Here is a 15,581-nt window from a genome sequence, read left to right on the forward strand (position 1 = left end):
TTTCCTTGCATGTGATTGGGTATTCTTTTCAAATTGAAGCTTTCTTCAGTTACTTAGTCCTGGAGCAATAAAAAAAAAAAAAAGAAGGGGGTGGAGAGGTGAAGTTACACTCTGCAGAGCTCAGTGTGGAGAGCTCTGACAGCTAATTGGAAGGAAGGGGCACACCACTCTTCACACAGTACACAGGAACAAAGCAACAGAGCTGAGGCTGTCAATCAGCTGGAGGTCCCTCCCATCACCGTTTTCTCTTGGTGTCAGGAAAACTTGTCAGATATGATTCATGCTGATAGCAGAGGAACCAGGCAGCAGACAGCGACACTTAGTGCTCTTAAATGAGACAAGTGCACACTATAGAGGGGTAGGGTGACCACATTTCCAAACTGGCATTCAGGGACAATTTTGCCAAGGACCGGGGGGGCGAATGTAGTCTCAGTTGACAGCGAATTCAGAAGTGGGGGGGGGGGGATTTGTTGGGTGAATGGCTGGTGCTAGCACTGAAATCATTCTGACACCATGCTTAGTATGGTGTCAGAATGATCTAATCACATTATTTCTATTACTACATTGTAATATAAAATGAAATAGTTCAACTCACCATAACGCAGAGGGAACCCTGAGCTTGTTATTTGCCACGAGATGCAGCGTGTCATTTACCACCATAGCCTGCCACCAGATGCTGCTTTTCGCTGTCTCCTGCCACCAGATGCCACTCTGCACCGTTGCTTGCCACCAGATGAAGCGTGTCACTTGTCACCTGCTGCCAGAGAGAGGGCAGGGAGAGAGAGAAGGGGCAGGGGGGACAGGGAGAGAGAGGAGATGGGGGACGGGGAGAGAGGGAGGGGAAACGGGGAGAGAGGGAGGGGGACAGTGAGAGAGGGAGGGAGGGGAGAGAGGGAGGGAGGGGAGAGAGGGAGGGAGGGGAGAGAGAGAGAGAGGGAAGGGGGACAGGGAGAGAGAGAGAGGGAGGGAGGACAGAGAGAGAGAGGGAGGGGGACAGAGAGAGGGGGAACAGGGAGAGAGGGAGGGGGCAGGGAGAGAGGGAGGGGGGACAGGGAGAGAGGGGGTATAGGGAGAGAGGGGGACAGGGAGGGGAGACAGAGAGAAAGGGAGGGGGGACAGAGAGAGAGAGGGGACAGAGAGAGAGAGAGAGAGAGGGGGGACAGGGAGAGGGAGGGGGAGAGAGAGGGAGGGGGAGAGAGAGGGAGGGGGGCAGGGAGAGAGGGGGGCAGGGAGAGAGGGGGGCAGGGAGAGAGGGGGACAGGGAGAGAGGGGGACAGGGAGAGAGGGGGGACAGAGAGGGAGGGGGGACAGGGAGAGAGGGAGGGGGAACAGGGAGAGAGAGGGGGAGGGGGGACAGGGAGAGTGGAGGGGGACAGGGAGAGTGAGGGGGGACAGGGAGAGTGAGAGGGAGGGGGGGCAGGGACAGTGGAGGGGCACAGGGAGAGAGAGAGGGAGGGGGGACAGGGAGAGAGAGATGGAGGGGGGAGAGGGAGAGAGGGGGCAGGGAGAGGGAGAGTGAGGGGGGATAGGGAGAGTGAGGGGGGACAGGGAGAGTGAGGGGGGACAGGGAGAGTGAGGGGGGACAGGGAGAGTGAGGGGGGACAGGGAGAGTGAGGGGGGATAGGGAGAGAGGGAGGTTGGACAGGGAGGGAGGGGGGACAGGGAGAGAGAGAGGGGAGGGGGGACAGGGAGAGAGAGAGGGGAGGGGGGACAGGGAGAGAGGGAGGGGGGACAGGGAGAGAGAGAGAGGGAGGGAGGACAGGGAGAGTGGAGGGGGGACAGGGAGAGTGGAGGGGGGGCAAGGGAGAGAGAGAGAGGGAGGGGGGACAGGGAGAGAGAGAGGGAGGGGGGACAGGGAGAGAGAGAGGGAGGGGGGGACAGGGAGAGAGAGAGGGAGGGGGGAGAGGGAGAGTGAGAGGGGGACAGGGAGAGAGAGAGGGAGGGGGACAGGGAGAGAGAGAGGGAGGGGGACAGGGAGAGTGAGAGGGGGACAGGGAGAGTGGAGGGGGACAGGGAGAGAGAGAGGGAGGGGGACAGGGAGAGAGGGGGGAGAGAGAGAGGGAGAGAGGGGGGAGAGAGAGAGGGAGGGGGGACAGGGAGAGAGGGAGGGGGGACAGGGAGAGAGGGAGGGAGGGAGGACAGGGAGAGAGAGAGGGAGGGGGGACAGGGAGAGAGGGAGAGAGGGAGGGGACAGAGAGGGGGGTCAGGGTCTGGTTAGTGATAGTGCTCAGCTCACTCACTTGGATGATCCAGGGGGGCTCACAGTCAGCGGCTTCTCTGTGAGTGTCACAAGCTTGCCCAGGCATGCATGCTGGATGGAGCAGTGTGCGGATCTCCCCCCTTCTAGGGCAGCTGCACCGAGATGGCTGTCCCCGCCCACCACCAGCGTGACCGTGACCTATCAGTCACCTATCACAGTAGCCAAAGAAAGTGCCTTCAAGGCTCTGTGCTACAGGTGGTGGGCCAGCAACAGTAAGAAGCCGCACTCAGGAGGAGGAGATACAGAAGATGCTCTCTGGCTGCTCTCTCTCCCTGCTGCTGCGGCTGGAGGCGGAGGTGGGTGGACTCAGAGCGCTGTTGCTAGACGCGAGGCGGCCCTAACAACCAGTTTGGCAATGTTTATTACCGCGGCTGTGTGTCCTTATTTCATTCCGGGACAATACATTGTATGAAGGTGCCGGGACACAGGACACAGATATCAATTAAGGGACAGGCAATCTGGGACACGTGGACACCCTATAGAGGGGTATGTTTTGTTCATATTTCATGTCTGAGATGGAGCCGATAGAGACTCTTTACCACGTGATCAGCCCTGTCCAATCACAGCTGATCACGATGTCAACAGGAAAAGCTGTTTATCAGATTTTCCTCACTACCATCTGACAGACGCGAGTAGAGGAGAGCCGTTCGGCGGCTCTTCAGACAGGGGGGTCTGCGCTGATTATTTATCAGCGCAGCCCCCCCCTTGAATGCCCACATTAGACCACCAGGAGAGCCGCAAGGACCACCAGGGAAGGGGGCAACATGTGGATGGCCAGGTACATACCCCCTGGCCATCCACATGTGCAAATTATGCCCAATCTGTGCCAATCAGTGCCCACAAATGGGCACCGACTGGCACCATTATATAACATGATGCCCAGCAATGCCACCCATCACTGTCCATCAGTGCCACCTATCAGTGCCCACCTAATTTTTGGTCTTTTTTTTATTTATTGCGCAAAAAATAAAAACTGCAGAGGTGATCAAATACCACCAAAAGAAAGCTCTATTTGTGGGAACAAAATGATAAAAAAAAATTGTTTGGCTACAATGTTGTATGACCGCGCAATTGTCTTTCAAATTGCGATGGCGCTGAAAGCTGAAAATTGGCTTGGCCAGGAAGGTGTCTAAGTGCCTGGTATTGAAGTGGTTAAGTAAAATACTGGTGATGTTTTCCAATACCCCCTATTTTGTGTGTACCTTGGCCCTATCTCAATGTATTTTTAAAGTATTTGTTTTTTTTTATGACAGAACCTGCTAAATTCATTAACATTGTACAATGTCTCCCACTGAAGCATGAGTTGGCATATAGGGACATTGCCTGCAGCAAAAAAATGTGGTGCTGTAGTAATGGCACAGTAAATGTGTGTAATTAATGATGGCCAAAAGATAGCCAACGAAATAAGACCCTTTCCCCGGGAAGAGGGCCCCCCTTTTATCATCACCCTTTTTTCTTTCATTCAATTTGCAAATTGCAAACTTACTTACGTTACATTAAAAGTAGGCTTTACTTTAGTATGAGAAAACAACTTTTATGTGGTTTTATATTTACATTTCAGAGTTACCAAAAAACATTCAATTTAACAAGTCGTGAAGATCCCTGGAACCGTCTTAATGCAACTCCGACCCTATCAAGTGCAAGACGGTCTGCTTATTACAATGATCCTGAGGTAAGCAATCTATAATGACTAGCAAACCAAAAAAGATTGCACCTTTAATAATAATATCTAAGAGCTTCGTAGACACAAACATAATGGCCTTCGTTTCTCACAGTACATTCTTGGGTACTATACTGCACTTACAAATATATTCCCAATTAAGAGTTCTATGATCACAGCATGCACATTTTATAACATCAGCATTGGAAGAATAATACAAACAATGGGTATTTTTCTGACAATCCAATATAAGCTTACCTGAAAAATCTCCTCACATGTGGTGAATTCGGCCAATTTCCCAACCATGTCTTCCCACAACTTCCTGTATTACCAGGCCCGGATTTACTCCCTTTGCCACCCCAAGGCCAGGTCCTTCAATGCCGCCACCCCACACACACACACACACACTCCACGATTCTCATCCTTTATGCAATCATAGTAGAGGTGATGGTCAGAGACTGCAGACATGATACAAGAGATGGTCAGAGACTGTAGTTATGATACAAGAGATAATCAGAGACTGCAATCATAGTACAGGAGATGGTCAGAGACTGCAGACATATGACAGGAGATGGTCAGAGACTGCAGACATAGTACAGGAGATGGCCAGAGACTGCAGCTCTTATGGACGTTAGTAGATAATGGCCGATCGGCCCTCTCATCTGACCCAGCGATACAGCAATGGTTCCTCTGATCAGGAGTCAGCTCACTCTGAATTGCCCATGGCGACTCCGCTGGGTAGCACCCAGATCTGTATTCCTGCAATGACTCTGTTCCATTCTCCTCTAGGGATGGCGCTAATCTGTGTGGCTTTCCCTCTGGTGGCACAGGGCAGAGGGGTTCTCTCTCTCCCTCCAGTAGTACAGACCCCCAGGACAGATCCCCTCCATTAGTACAGACCCCCAGGACAGATCCCCTCCATTAGTACAGACCTCCCAGGAAAACCCCCCTCATTTAGTACAGACCCCCCCAGGACAGATCCCCTCCATTGGTACAGACCCCCCAGGACAAACCACCCCCCTCCGTTAGTACAGACCTCCCAGGGAAACCCTTCTCCATTAGTACAGACCCCCAGGACAGATCCTGTCCATTAGTACAGACCCCCCCAGGACAGATCCCCTCCATTAGTACAGACCCCCCAGGACAGATCCCCTCCATTAGTACAGACCTCCCCAGGACAAACCACCCTCTCCATTAGTACAGACCTCCCAGTAACCCCCCCCCCTCCATTAGTACAGACCCCTAGGACAGATCCCTCCATTAGTATAGACCCCCCCCCCAGGACAAACCACCCCCTCCATTAGTACAGACCTCCCAGGAAACCCCCCCCCCTCCATTAGTACAGAGCCCCCAGGAAACCCCCCCCCCCTCCATTAGTACAGAGCCCCCAGGAAAACCCCCCTCTATTAGTACAGACCCCCCAGGAAACCCCCCTCCATTAGTACAGACCCCCCAGGACAAACCACCCCCTCCATTAGTACAGACCCCCCTCCATTGGTAGAGACCCCCCTCCACTGGTACAGACCCCCCTCCCCTGCATTGTGGTACATAAAAACACCTGGGGGGCAGCTGGAGAGGAGAGAACAGTGTGCAGCCGCGCCGCCTGGATGGAGAACAGTTCACAGCAGGCAGAGACACAGAGAGGAGGAGAACTTGTCACAGAACACCCCGCAACTGACGCTGGTCTCGCTCCGCACAGAGACCAGCCGCTCTGCCTCCGATCTCATCCCCGGCTGCTCTCCTTCTGACAGGCGGGGAGCGGGGAGGGGCTTGAGCAGAAAACACAGCAGCGGAGAGAGCCGCCTCTGCAAACAAATAAGAGGAGGAGGAGGAGGGAAGGGAGCACTCTGGCGCTTCAGCGCTCCCACCTCTCTGGTGCCCGGGAGCACTGCACCTCGAGCAGCCTAGGATCAGCCCTGCATGCGGCACCGCCCCTGCACCACTGCCACCCCGAGGCCTGGCCTCGGTGGCCTTGTGGGTAATCTGTAGTTCAGAAGGCAGGCTCTGTGAAGAGTGTGACACAGCAGTGCCTACTGACAGGGCATAGTGCAGCAGTATCCAAACTGCAGCCCGGGGGCCATATGAGGCCGTTATATGGCCCTTGGGGCACTATTTCATCCACTGACACCAACAATGGAGCAGAATTCCTTCCACTGACACCAACAATGGAGCAGAATTCCTTCCACTGACACCAACGATGGGGCAGAATTCCATCCATTGACACCAATGATGGGGCACTATTCATCCCCCTGACAACAATGATGGGGCGGAATTCCATCCATTGACACCGATGGGGTGGAATTCCATCCATTGACACTAACAATGGGGCACTAGTCCTCCCAATGACACCAAAAGATTGTTTACTTCCACTGGACACCAGTCCAGCCCCCCTAAAGTCTGAAGGATAGTAAACCTTCCCTTTGTTTAGGATGTTTGGAGACCCCTGGCATAGTGAATATGTATTACAGAGTCCAAGAAAGTAAATGTGTGGGGATTTTCGCAAAGTAAGCTAAATTTAAGATCGTTCAGTTTAACCACTTCCCGCCTGACATATAGCAATATGACATGTGCAGAGTGTTTCAGTTATCCTGACTGAACGTCATATGATATCCAGCAGGATAAGCCGCCATGCGTGTGCCCACGGGGGCACGCAGCGCGGCAATCGGCAGTGTGTCAGTCTGACACACTGCATCCCCGATCGAGGTAGAGAGCCTCTGACGGAGGCTCTTTATCATGATATCAGCTGTATCCAATCACAGCTGATCACACTGCAAACAGGAAGAGCATATTGACTTTTCCTCCACTCGCACTGACAGGCTCGAGTAGAGGAGAGATCATCGACTGCTCTCCTGATGGGGGGGGGGGGGTCTGCCCTTATTGATTATCAGTGCAGCGCCCCCCCCTGAGGATGCCCACCCAGGACCACCAGGGATTACCCACCCATGACCACCAGGTATGCCAATCAGTGTCCAATAGGGATGGCACTGTGCCCATCAGTGATGCCTGCCAGTGCCCCCCGATCAGTGCTGCCGAACTGTGCCATCTATCAGTGCCACCCATCAGTGCTGCCTATAAGTGCCCACCAGTGCTACCCATCAGTGCCCAGTGCCACCTATCTGTGCCCATCAGTGCCGCCCATCAGTGCTGCATATCAGTGCCACCTATCAGTGCCCGTTAGTGCTGCTTATCAGTTCCCATCAGTGCTGCATATAAGTCCCTCATCATCAGTGCCAATCAGTACTGCCTTATTAATGCCCATCAGTGAAGGAGGAAACTTACTTATATACAAAGTTTTGTAACAGAAACAAAGAATTTTTTTTTTTTGTAGTGCAAAAAATAAAAACCCCAGTGGTGATCAAATGCCACCAAAATAAAGCTCTATTTGTGGGAAAAAAATGATAAAAATATAATTTGAGTACAGACCGCTCAATTGTCATTCAAAGTGTGATAGCACTGAAAGCTGAAAATTGGTCTGGGCAGGAAGGTGTATAAGTGTCTGTATTTAAGTGGTTAATAGCAGTAGGCTAGAAATAATTGAAATACAATATGGAAATTGATACATGATTTGATATTTTGACCATAGATTCACTTTAAAACTTGATGTTAGGCCCACATTCCATGCATTATAAAAACACAAAGACATGAGCTATTCCACCCTTCCCACTGAGGAAAACTATGAAATAATTGCCACATACAGTACAGAAAAATATTTTCAGTAACATGTTTTACTCCTGTTTTATAGTCTCCAGCTGACAGTTTAGACTTCAATTTAAAGTCCATGTACAACCACCATGAAGGCCTCTTGAAGAACCGCAATGAAACGCTATTCCAGGTGGAGACATTCACAGACAACCATGGGTGAGTCAAAAATGAAAACTAATGCCACGTACACACGACCCGACTTTCCGGTAGACTAGGTCCAGCCGAATCAGTCCGTCGGACAATCCAATCGTGTTTGGGCTAATCCGATCGGTTTCATTTAAAAAAAAAGACAGACCTAGAAATAGAACGTTTTAAACTGTCCGACAGACTAAATTCCTATCGGGAAAACCGTTCGTCTGTATGCTGGTCGGACAGACCAAATACGACACAAGGGAAGCTACTGGCTATTGAACTTCCTTTTTTAGTCCTGTCTTACATCATCACGTTCAAAACGAACAGACTTTCGAATGGACTTAGTCCGTTCATGTGTGGCCAAGTCCTTTCGTTCGGAAGTCCGTCGGAACTCCGCTGAAAAGTCAGTCGGGAAGACCGTCGGACCTAGTCTGCCGGAAAGTCCAGTCGTGTGTACGCGGCATAAGAAGATCTGTCCACAGAAACTACCAATAGTTAATACTTGTGCAAAGGTTTCAACCTAAATTCTCGGTTTGATGCAGAGGACCAATTCATCATGCTCTGAAGGATTACAAATACAGAAAATGCCAAGTGTGCTTATCTCTTCATGCCAGCTGACCTGAAAGCATAAACCAATCTAATCTTCCAGCCCCGGGTGACAATCTTTGTCTCCCTTCATAGATACAGTGGGAGAGTGAGCATAGCCATCCAGAAACAGAACATGTGGTATTTGCAGAATTACCAGGTGAAAATAGTTAATATAAAGAAAAAGAGCCTGATAAAAGAAAACAAATGTAGTTATCTCACCTAAAGACTATAAGCTGTTTTTGTTTTTGTTTTTTTTTTGGTTAAGATCCGCTTTAAGGCAAATCTGAGCTGAGAGAAATATGGAGACTGCCATAGCTGATCACCTTTGCAATAAAATGCAAATGAACTCTGCTCTATAAAATTGAAATATTGTTAAACACTGCATTCCAAACAACAAAACCAAATATCAATTTACACAATCCCTTATATTGTTTTACAGCTTCACTAAGGTAGGATGCCACTGCCACCTGTCACTACACAGTGACACTACACTTCATATGCAGTGCATAGAGCAAAGATAAAGCTGTACTTTCAAGTTAGTTTTAGTCTAATGCACTCTACACACAGTCGGAGTTTCCATCAGAAGATGTGCGATTGGATCGTGTTGCCGGAAAATCCGTTCGTATGTGGGCTCCATCTGACTTTTTCCGTCGGAATTTCCGACACACAATGTTTGAGAGCAGGATCTAAAATTTTCTGACAACAAAATCCGATAGTTTAAGTTCCGATCGTGTGTAGACAATTCCGATGGACAAAATGCCACGTATGCTCAAAATAAATTGAGAAAACGCAGCTATTGGCTACTGGCCCGTTTATAGTCCTGACGTACGTGTTGTACGTCATCTCGTTAAGAGAGTTTGGATTTTCCGACAACTTTGTCCGACAGTGTGTATGCAAGACAAGTTTGGCACAAAATCCGTCTGAAAAAAATCCGATGGATTTTGTTGTCGGAAATGTCCGACCGTGTGTACAGGACATTAGTCTTAATGGTATTTTCGTTTTAGTCCCATTTAAGTCTTCTGCAATTGTTTTAGTCGTATTTAGTTGACTAAATCTCCAGTACATTTTAGTCGACTAAAATGTCCTACGTTTTAGTCGACTAAAATCTCCAGTATATTTTAGGCAACTAAAAATCATTTTAGTCATCTAAAATCTAATGGGTGTAATTCAATTGTAATGCATTATTTAACAATTCTCTACAATTTTCAAACTCATTATATACTGCTGGAATGAAAAATCAAAAATTGTATTTATTATTACATTGAGGCATGAACATGCACTACAGACCAGTGTTCATTTTAAAGTCAAATTTCTATTTAGTTTTAGTCTTAGTCTTTTGACTAAAATGGCATTTTAGTTTTAGTCCCATTTTAGTCTTTTGACTAAAATTCCATGTTAGTTTTAGTCATATTTTAGTAACCTCAATTGTTTTAGTTTTAGGCTTATTTTAGTAACATAATATTCATTTATTCGACTAAAATGTTTTAGTCGTTTAAGTCGACAAAATTAACACTGGCTGTACAGGAGCTCACAGAGGTTGTCTGTACTGCATCCTTACTGTATCTGAACTTATACAGACATACACCTGCTTACATCCATCTGAGTTGACCTGCATGCATTCTGCTCTTGCATATGTTCTGCTGATTACCCACTATTGATCTTTGTCTCACCCCCTGAATGAGGCATTAATGTGCGGCAGCAAGACAGAATGACCTGGGCCTTGTCAGGCTGAGATCATTCTGCACCTGCACTGCTGCTGCATAAATTAATCTCCCATGGATGCAGCTCGCAGCAGGGGCCCGGTGCATACCTGGCATACCTGTTCTCCATTTCAGGGACGAATCGGGGACACATTTTTGCCTGAAACGGGCCTAAAGATGCACAGCGTTCCTGGAGATATGAACTGGATCCATAGAGCGCCAGTCACAATCTCCTGTCATGTGAATTGGATGCACATCCAGTTCGCATAGGTGTGAACCCAGCCTCAGAGGGATATAGGGAGAGAGGAAGAAAAGGGTTTATTCACACCAGATGCGCTGGGGGATATTTATTATAGCAAAAAGTAAAAAATATAGCGTTTTTTTTTCAAAAATGACGCTTTTTTTTTGTTTATAGCGCAAAAAATAAAAATGTTAGAGGTGATCAAATAACACAAAAAGAAAGCTCTATTTGTGGGGAAAAAAGGACGTCAATTCTGTTTGGGTGCAACGTCGCACGACCTCGCAATTTTCAGTTAAAGCAGCACAGCGCCAAATCGCAAAAAGTGCTCTGGTCAGGAAGGGGGGGAAATCTTCCTGGGCTGAAGTGGTTAATGGATGCGTTGTGGTGTAAATGAGGCCTTAACCTCAATAGTATATATTCAGCAGCAACGGCGCAGATGCGGAATGACTGAAGGCTAAGGTAATTCAGCAGTACCGTCATGTTGATGTTTACATCTCAGCCCTGAATTCATTGTGTAGTAGCACATAGGGTTCATTTATGTTGTGCACGTGTCAACAGTAGCACAAACGTTTACACGAGTACAGCCCTAAAAAATGGCCTGGACCGCAAAAGCAAATCTTTCTTGATTTGGTTTACACAGCTAAATGCTGCAGATTAAAATGGAGCTGTCTAAATGGGCCCATAGCATAGTGTTGTGGTCAGATCCGGATAAATTATGGATCTGAAAGCAGTGTATTGTACTTCCTGTTCAAACAAATAAAAACACAGTGAGCACTTTAGAGATAATGCTGCTAGCACAAAGGTGACTGACCTTAAATGTAAATTTATAGTAAAAAAGTGCAGTGCTACAATATATCAGTTTATAAAGTGCCATATATAAACAAGGTGTCAGGGCTGGGCTCAGCCCTCCCTTCTCAGTGCTCAGCTGTCGGTTAATTGCCAGCACTCATAGTTCCACAGTGCCTCAGCTGGTGATAATGCCCTGCTTGTCAGCCAGCCCTTTCTGGCTATTTAAACTGCCTGGTTCCTTTCTCCCATGCCTTGGCCTTGGTCAACATATTGGAAGAGTTTATGCTGTGTTCCTGTTAAAGACTTGGCTGATGTCCCTTCTGGTTTCTGATCCTGTTTGCTGTCTCCGACTATGCTGATCTCTGGCTTCCTGATTTGCTGGCTTGCCCTGACTACCCGCTTTGATTACTGAACCCTAGCTATGTTTTGACTATGTTTACTATTTGTACCATTTTTACCACTATATTAAAAGGTGTGATTTTTACTGCATTTTCTGTCTGTCTGGTTCATGGTTCCTGGCAGTAGGCCAAGGTATAGGCAATCCACCTAGTGATGGTCTTTTTTCCACATTGAATGAGCGGGATCACTGCATGGATCAGTTTGTCATGGTGTTATAGATGCTCCTGATTCGCACTGCTCACCCGGATCCATTCACTGTGGCTATTCCGGTACAACAGGTGGGGCAGGCTGTGCCTGCTGCTGCTCCAGTCTCTGTACAGGCATCCGCCTCGAATATTTTTTTGTAAATTCTTTATTTAACAGGGTATATCAGGCGGTGATACATAAGACACAGCAAGGTATGTTAACGATAGAACACATTGTATAACTCTTCACCCCTATTGCATGTACTCTTAGGGGTATCCCTCGTAATTTACCTTCTCTGGATCAATACAGAATGTATGCCTATCGAACAGGAGACCTCCGTGCCCCACCTGACCCCCGTAATTTTTTCGGCAAACTCCGTGTTTTAAGGGTTTAGGTGTGGGGTTGGACCCGGTGCACACCGACCCTGGAGAGTCTACGTCCTAAACCGCTGCTTCGGGTAGGATGAGGAATGGACCACCTCGAAAATTACCTCTGTGAGAGGTATGTATGGCTCCACTCTGCTTCCCCCGCGATTTGGGGCCGGTCCAGTTCAATGCAGAGGGTTTCTCAACCAGGTTGGGATATACTTTGAGATGCTGCCCCAGGCCTTCCCCACAGACAGAAGTAAAGTAGGCTTAATCATTTCTTTGCTTTCTGATAGAGCCTTGGCTTGGGCAAACCCTCTATGGGAGGCGCAAAAACCCATTGTCCTTAGTTACTCAGAGTTTGTGGCTTCCTTTTAAAAGGGTATTTGATGTTCCTTCTTTCTCCACTTCTGCTGCCAAGAGCCTAATATCCATCAAACAGAGTACGAGAATTCTGTACTATGGCAGCAGAGGTCGCTTGAAAATCTGAAGCCCTCGTGGCTGCTTTTTCTTATGGTCTTTCAGATAACATCAAAGATGAGATAGCAGCCCGAGACATACCTACAGATCTGGAGAAATTGATCATGTTTGCCATTCTGATTGACTCCAGACTCAGAGAGAGACATTCCTTTAAGGAGTGCTTGCGGAAGCCTCCTATATGTTTATCTCCGAGCTTTGCAGTCCCACCCTTACCTCCCTCACTTCCCAGGCCTCCTGGTACCAAGTCTACCAGTGAAGTAGAACCCATGCAGTTAGCCTTCACAGGTCTCTCTCCGGAGGAGAGGGCCTTTAAGAGGAGGGAGAGATCTTGCCTTTATTGTAGCCAGGCAGGTCACTTGTTGAAGTACTGTCCTACCCGTCCGGAAAACACTTACACCTGAGGTCCTGTAGGGGACAGATCTTAGGTGGCTTTGTTATGTCCCCCCTTATCCTGAAGGATAAGCCTTTTGTTCCAGTTACCCTTTCTTGGTCTAAGTCATCCATTGAGACACAGGCTCTAATCAACTCCGGGGCTGCAGGCATGTTCATAGATTGTGTCTAAGCACTCGGTTCTGCTGCAGCTTTATGCCACTCCACTTGCCATTGATTCTATTGATGGGAGACCTCTACAGCCTGCCCATGTGACTCATGAGACTGCTCCATTGACCATGGCCGTAGGGGCCCTTCACCATGAGATAAGCCAATTTCAAGTTATTTCCTAACCCCATTACTGGGTGGTTATTGGTTATCCTTGGTTACAGAGGCACAACCCCTCTTTTGATTGGCTTTGGGCTGAGGTTCTTTCCTGTTTGCCACAATGCAGTAAGACATGTTTTTGGAAAGTGGCCAAGGCCTTGTTACCTGTTCACTCACCTCCCTGCCAAAGGAGTACTGTGAATTTGGCGATGTTTTTGACAACAGTCAAGTCAGTAGTTTGCCTCCACACTGGACGTATGATTGCACAATTGACCTTCAATCTAGTGCCATGACACCTCGTGACTGGGTTTACCCTTTGTCGGTCTCAGCCATGGAGGACTATGTTGCTGACACACTTTCTCAACGGTTCATCTGCAAATCCTCATCTCCTGCTGGTGCTGGCTTCTTCTTTGTGAAAAAGAAGAGTGGAGAACTGAGATCTTGCATAATCCTAATGTATTTGTGTGCAACCGCTTCACCAACTCGGTACCACATCCTCACCCGGTTCAGGTTGAGGACCATGAGGAATCAATCAATCGTTGACTCCCATAGGTTCCTTGGGCACATACAGTACCTGGTTCATTGGAAAGGGTATGGTCTGGAGGAGCACTCTTGGGTATCATCCTTGGACGTACATGCCTCTGTCCTCCTCTGTGCGTTCCATAGACGTTTTCCCTCAAACCTGGTGGCCTTCCGAGGGGGAGGGGTCATCGAGGAGGGTGTACTGTCAGGGCTGGGCTCATCCCTCCCTTCTCAGTACTCAGCTGTCGGTTAATTGCCAGCACTCATCGTAACACAGTGCCTCTCCTGGTCATCATTTCCTACTTGTCAGCCAGCCCCTACTAGCTATTTTAAATGCCTGAGTTCATTTCTCCCATGCCTTCGCCTTGGTTAACATATCTGAAGATTCTCTGCTGTGTTCCTGTTAAAGACTTTCCTGGCTGACGTCCCTTCTGGTTTCTGATCCTGTTTGCTGTATCTGACTATGCTGATCTCTGGCTTTCTGATTTGCTGGCTTGCACTGACTACCCGCTTTGATTACTGAACCCTGGCTATGTTTTGACTACGTTTTACTATATGTACCATTTTTACCACTATATTAAAAGGTGTGAATTTAACTGCATTTTCTGTCTCCATCTGGTTTATGGTTCCTGGCACAATGTCACATAAATATATATAAAACAAGATTTCATAAATACAATATGTGACCTTATAGTAGTCCCAAATAGGTGTCCAAAAGATATGAAAATCATCAAATAAAAGTATATTCACAAGTAGTAATATGCTCTACATGAAAATACACTAATCAGTTCCAGCTGCTTTTGGTGTTAATGAAATTAACAGCAGGTGCACTAGATGGGCAACAATGAGATTACATACAAAACAGGAATTGTTTTACAGATGGAGGCCACTGACATTTTTTTTCCCTACTCCTCTTTTCACTAGTTTTGCATTTGGCTAGGGTCAGTGTCACTACTGGTAGCATGAGGTGATACCTGGACCCTATAGAGATTGCACAGGCAGTCCAACTCCTCCAGGTAGGCCCGGATTTACTCCCTTTGCCACCCCAAGGCTGGGTCCTTCAATGCTGCCCCCCTCCCCCTCACGCACACCACCATTCTCGTCCTTTATTAATGACTGCTACAATGGATCAATTAAAAACATATCTCCACTATATACTCCCCCCCTCTATCATCTCTATATACTCCCCCCTCTATCATCTCTATATACACCCCTCTATAATCTCTATATACTCCCCCCTCTATCATCTCTATATACACCCCTCTATCTAAACCCCTCTATTTACATCCCTCTATCATCTCTATGTACACCCCTCTATCGTCTCTATATACACCCCTCTATCATTTTTGTATACATCCCTCTATCACCTCCAAATACACCCCCCTCTATATACAGGTATACTGGTAGGCTAGGACAGTATACAAGCAGGCTAGGACGGTATACAGGCAGGCTAGGCTCTAGCCTAGGGGGGAGAGAGAGAAGGTGATGATCATGAGGAAGAGTGGGGGAGGAAGAAGGTGCATAGCACAAAGGGGTGGGAACAGAGAGGGGGGTTATTCTGGGGGTCTCACTCACCAATTATGCTCTCCCATTCAGGCTGGTCTCCCTCAGGGGTATGGCAGCTATTGTTTGAAAACAGAACTCCCCTTACAGCACAGTACAGTGCATTGCATGCATGTGACTGGAGTGTGGGTGGGCACAAATGGAAGGCGGAGTATTGGATTGGACAAGCAGTGCAGTGAGGGAGAGATTAAGAGGACAGTGGAGACAGAACACAGCCGGACTCCTGCACAAGCTAGCTGGCTTTCCACGCTTTCACTGTATCACTGTGACAGGATGCCAGAGGCTGTGGAGCGCTGGA

At 48.1% G+C, this 15,581-nt stretch overlaps 1 protein-coding gene across 2 annotated transcripts in view; it reads left to right on the forward strand.

Annotated features, from left to right (window-relative positions):
- CFAP276 (cilia and flagella associated protein 276) overlaps window positions 1–15,581 on the forward strand; it is a 92,724-nt gene that overhangs the window by 64,275 nt on the left and 12,868 nt on the right. For both annotated transcript variants that reach the window (XM_077481499.1, XM_077481498.1), the window contains exons 2-3: window positions 3,822–3,932; window positions 7,663–7,778. In XM_077481499.1, coding sequence (XP_077337625.1) covers window positions 3,822–3,932; window positions 7,663–7,778 — 227 coding nt within the window. The remainder of the gene's footprint in view (window positions 1–3,821; window positions 3,933–7,662; window positions 7,779–15,581) is intronic.

This window comes from Lithobates pipiens, unplaced genomic scaffold (genome assembly GCF_037356315.1).
Source record: "Lithobates pipiens isolate NorthernLeopardFrog02 unplaced genomic scaffold, aLitPip1_a1.2 Scaffold_16, whole genome shotgun sequence".
Lineage (NCBI taxonomy): Eukaryota > Metazoa > Chordata > Amphibia > Anura > Ranidae > Lithobates > Lithobates pipiens.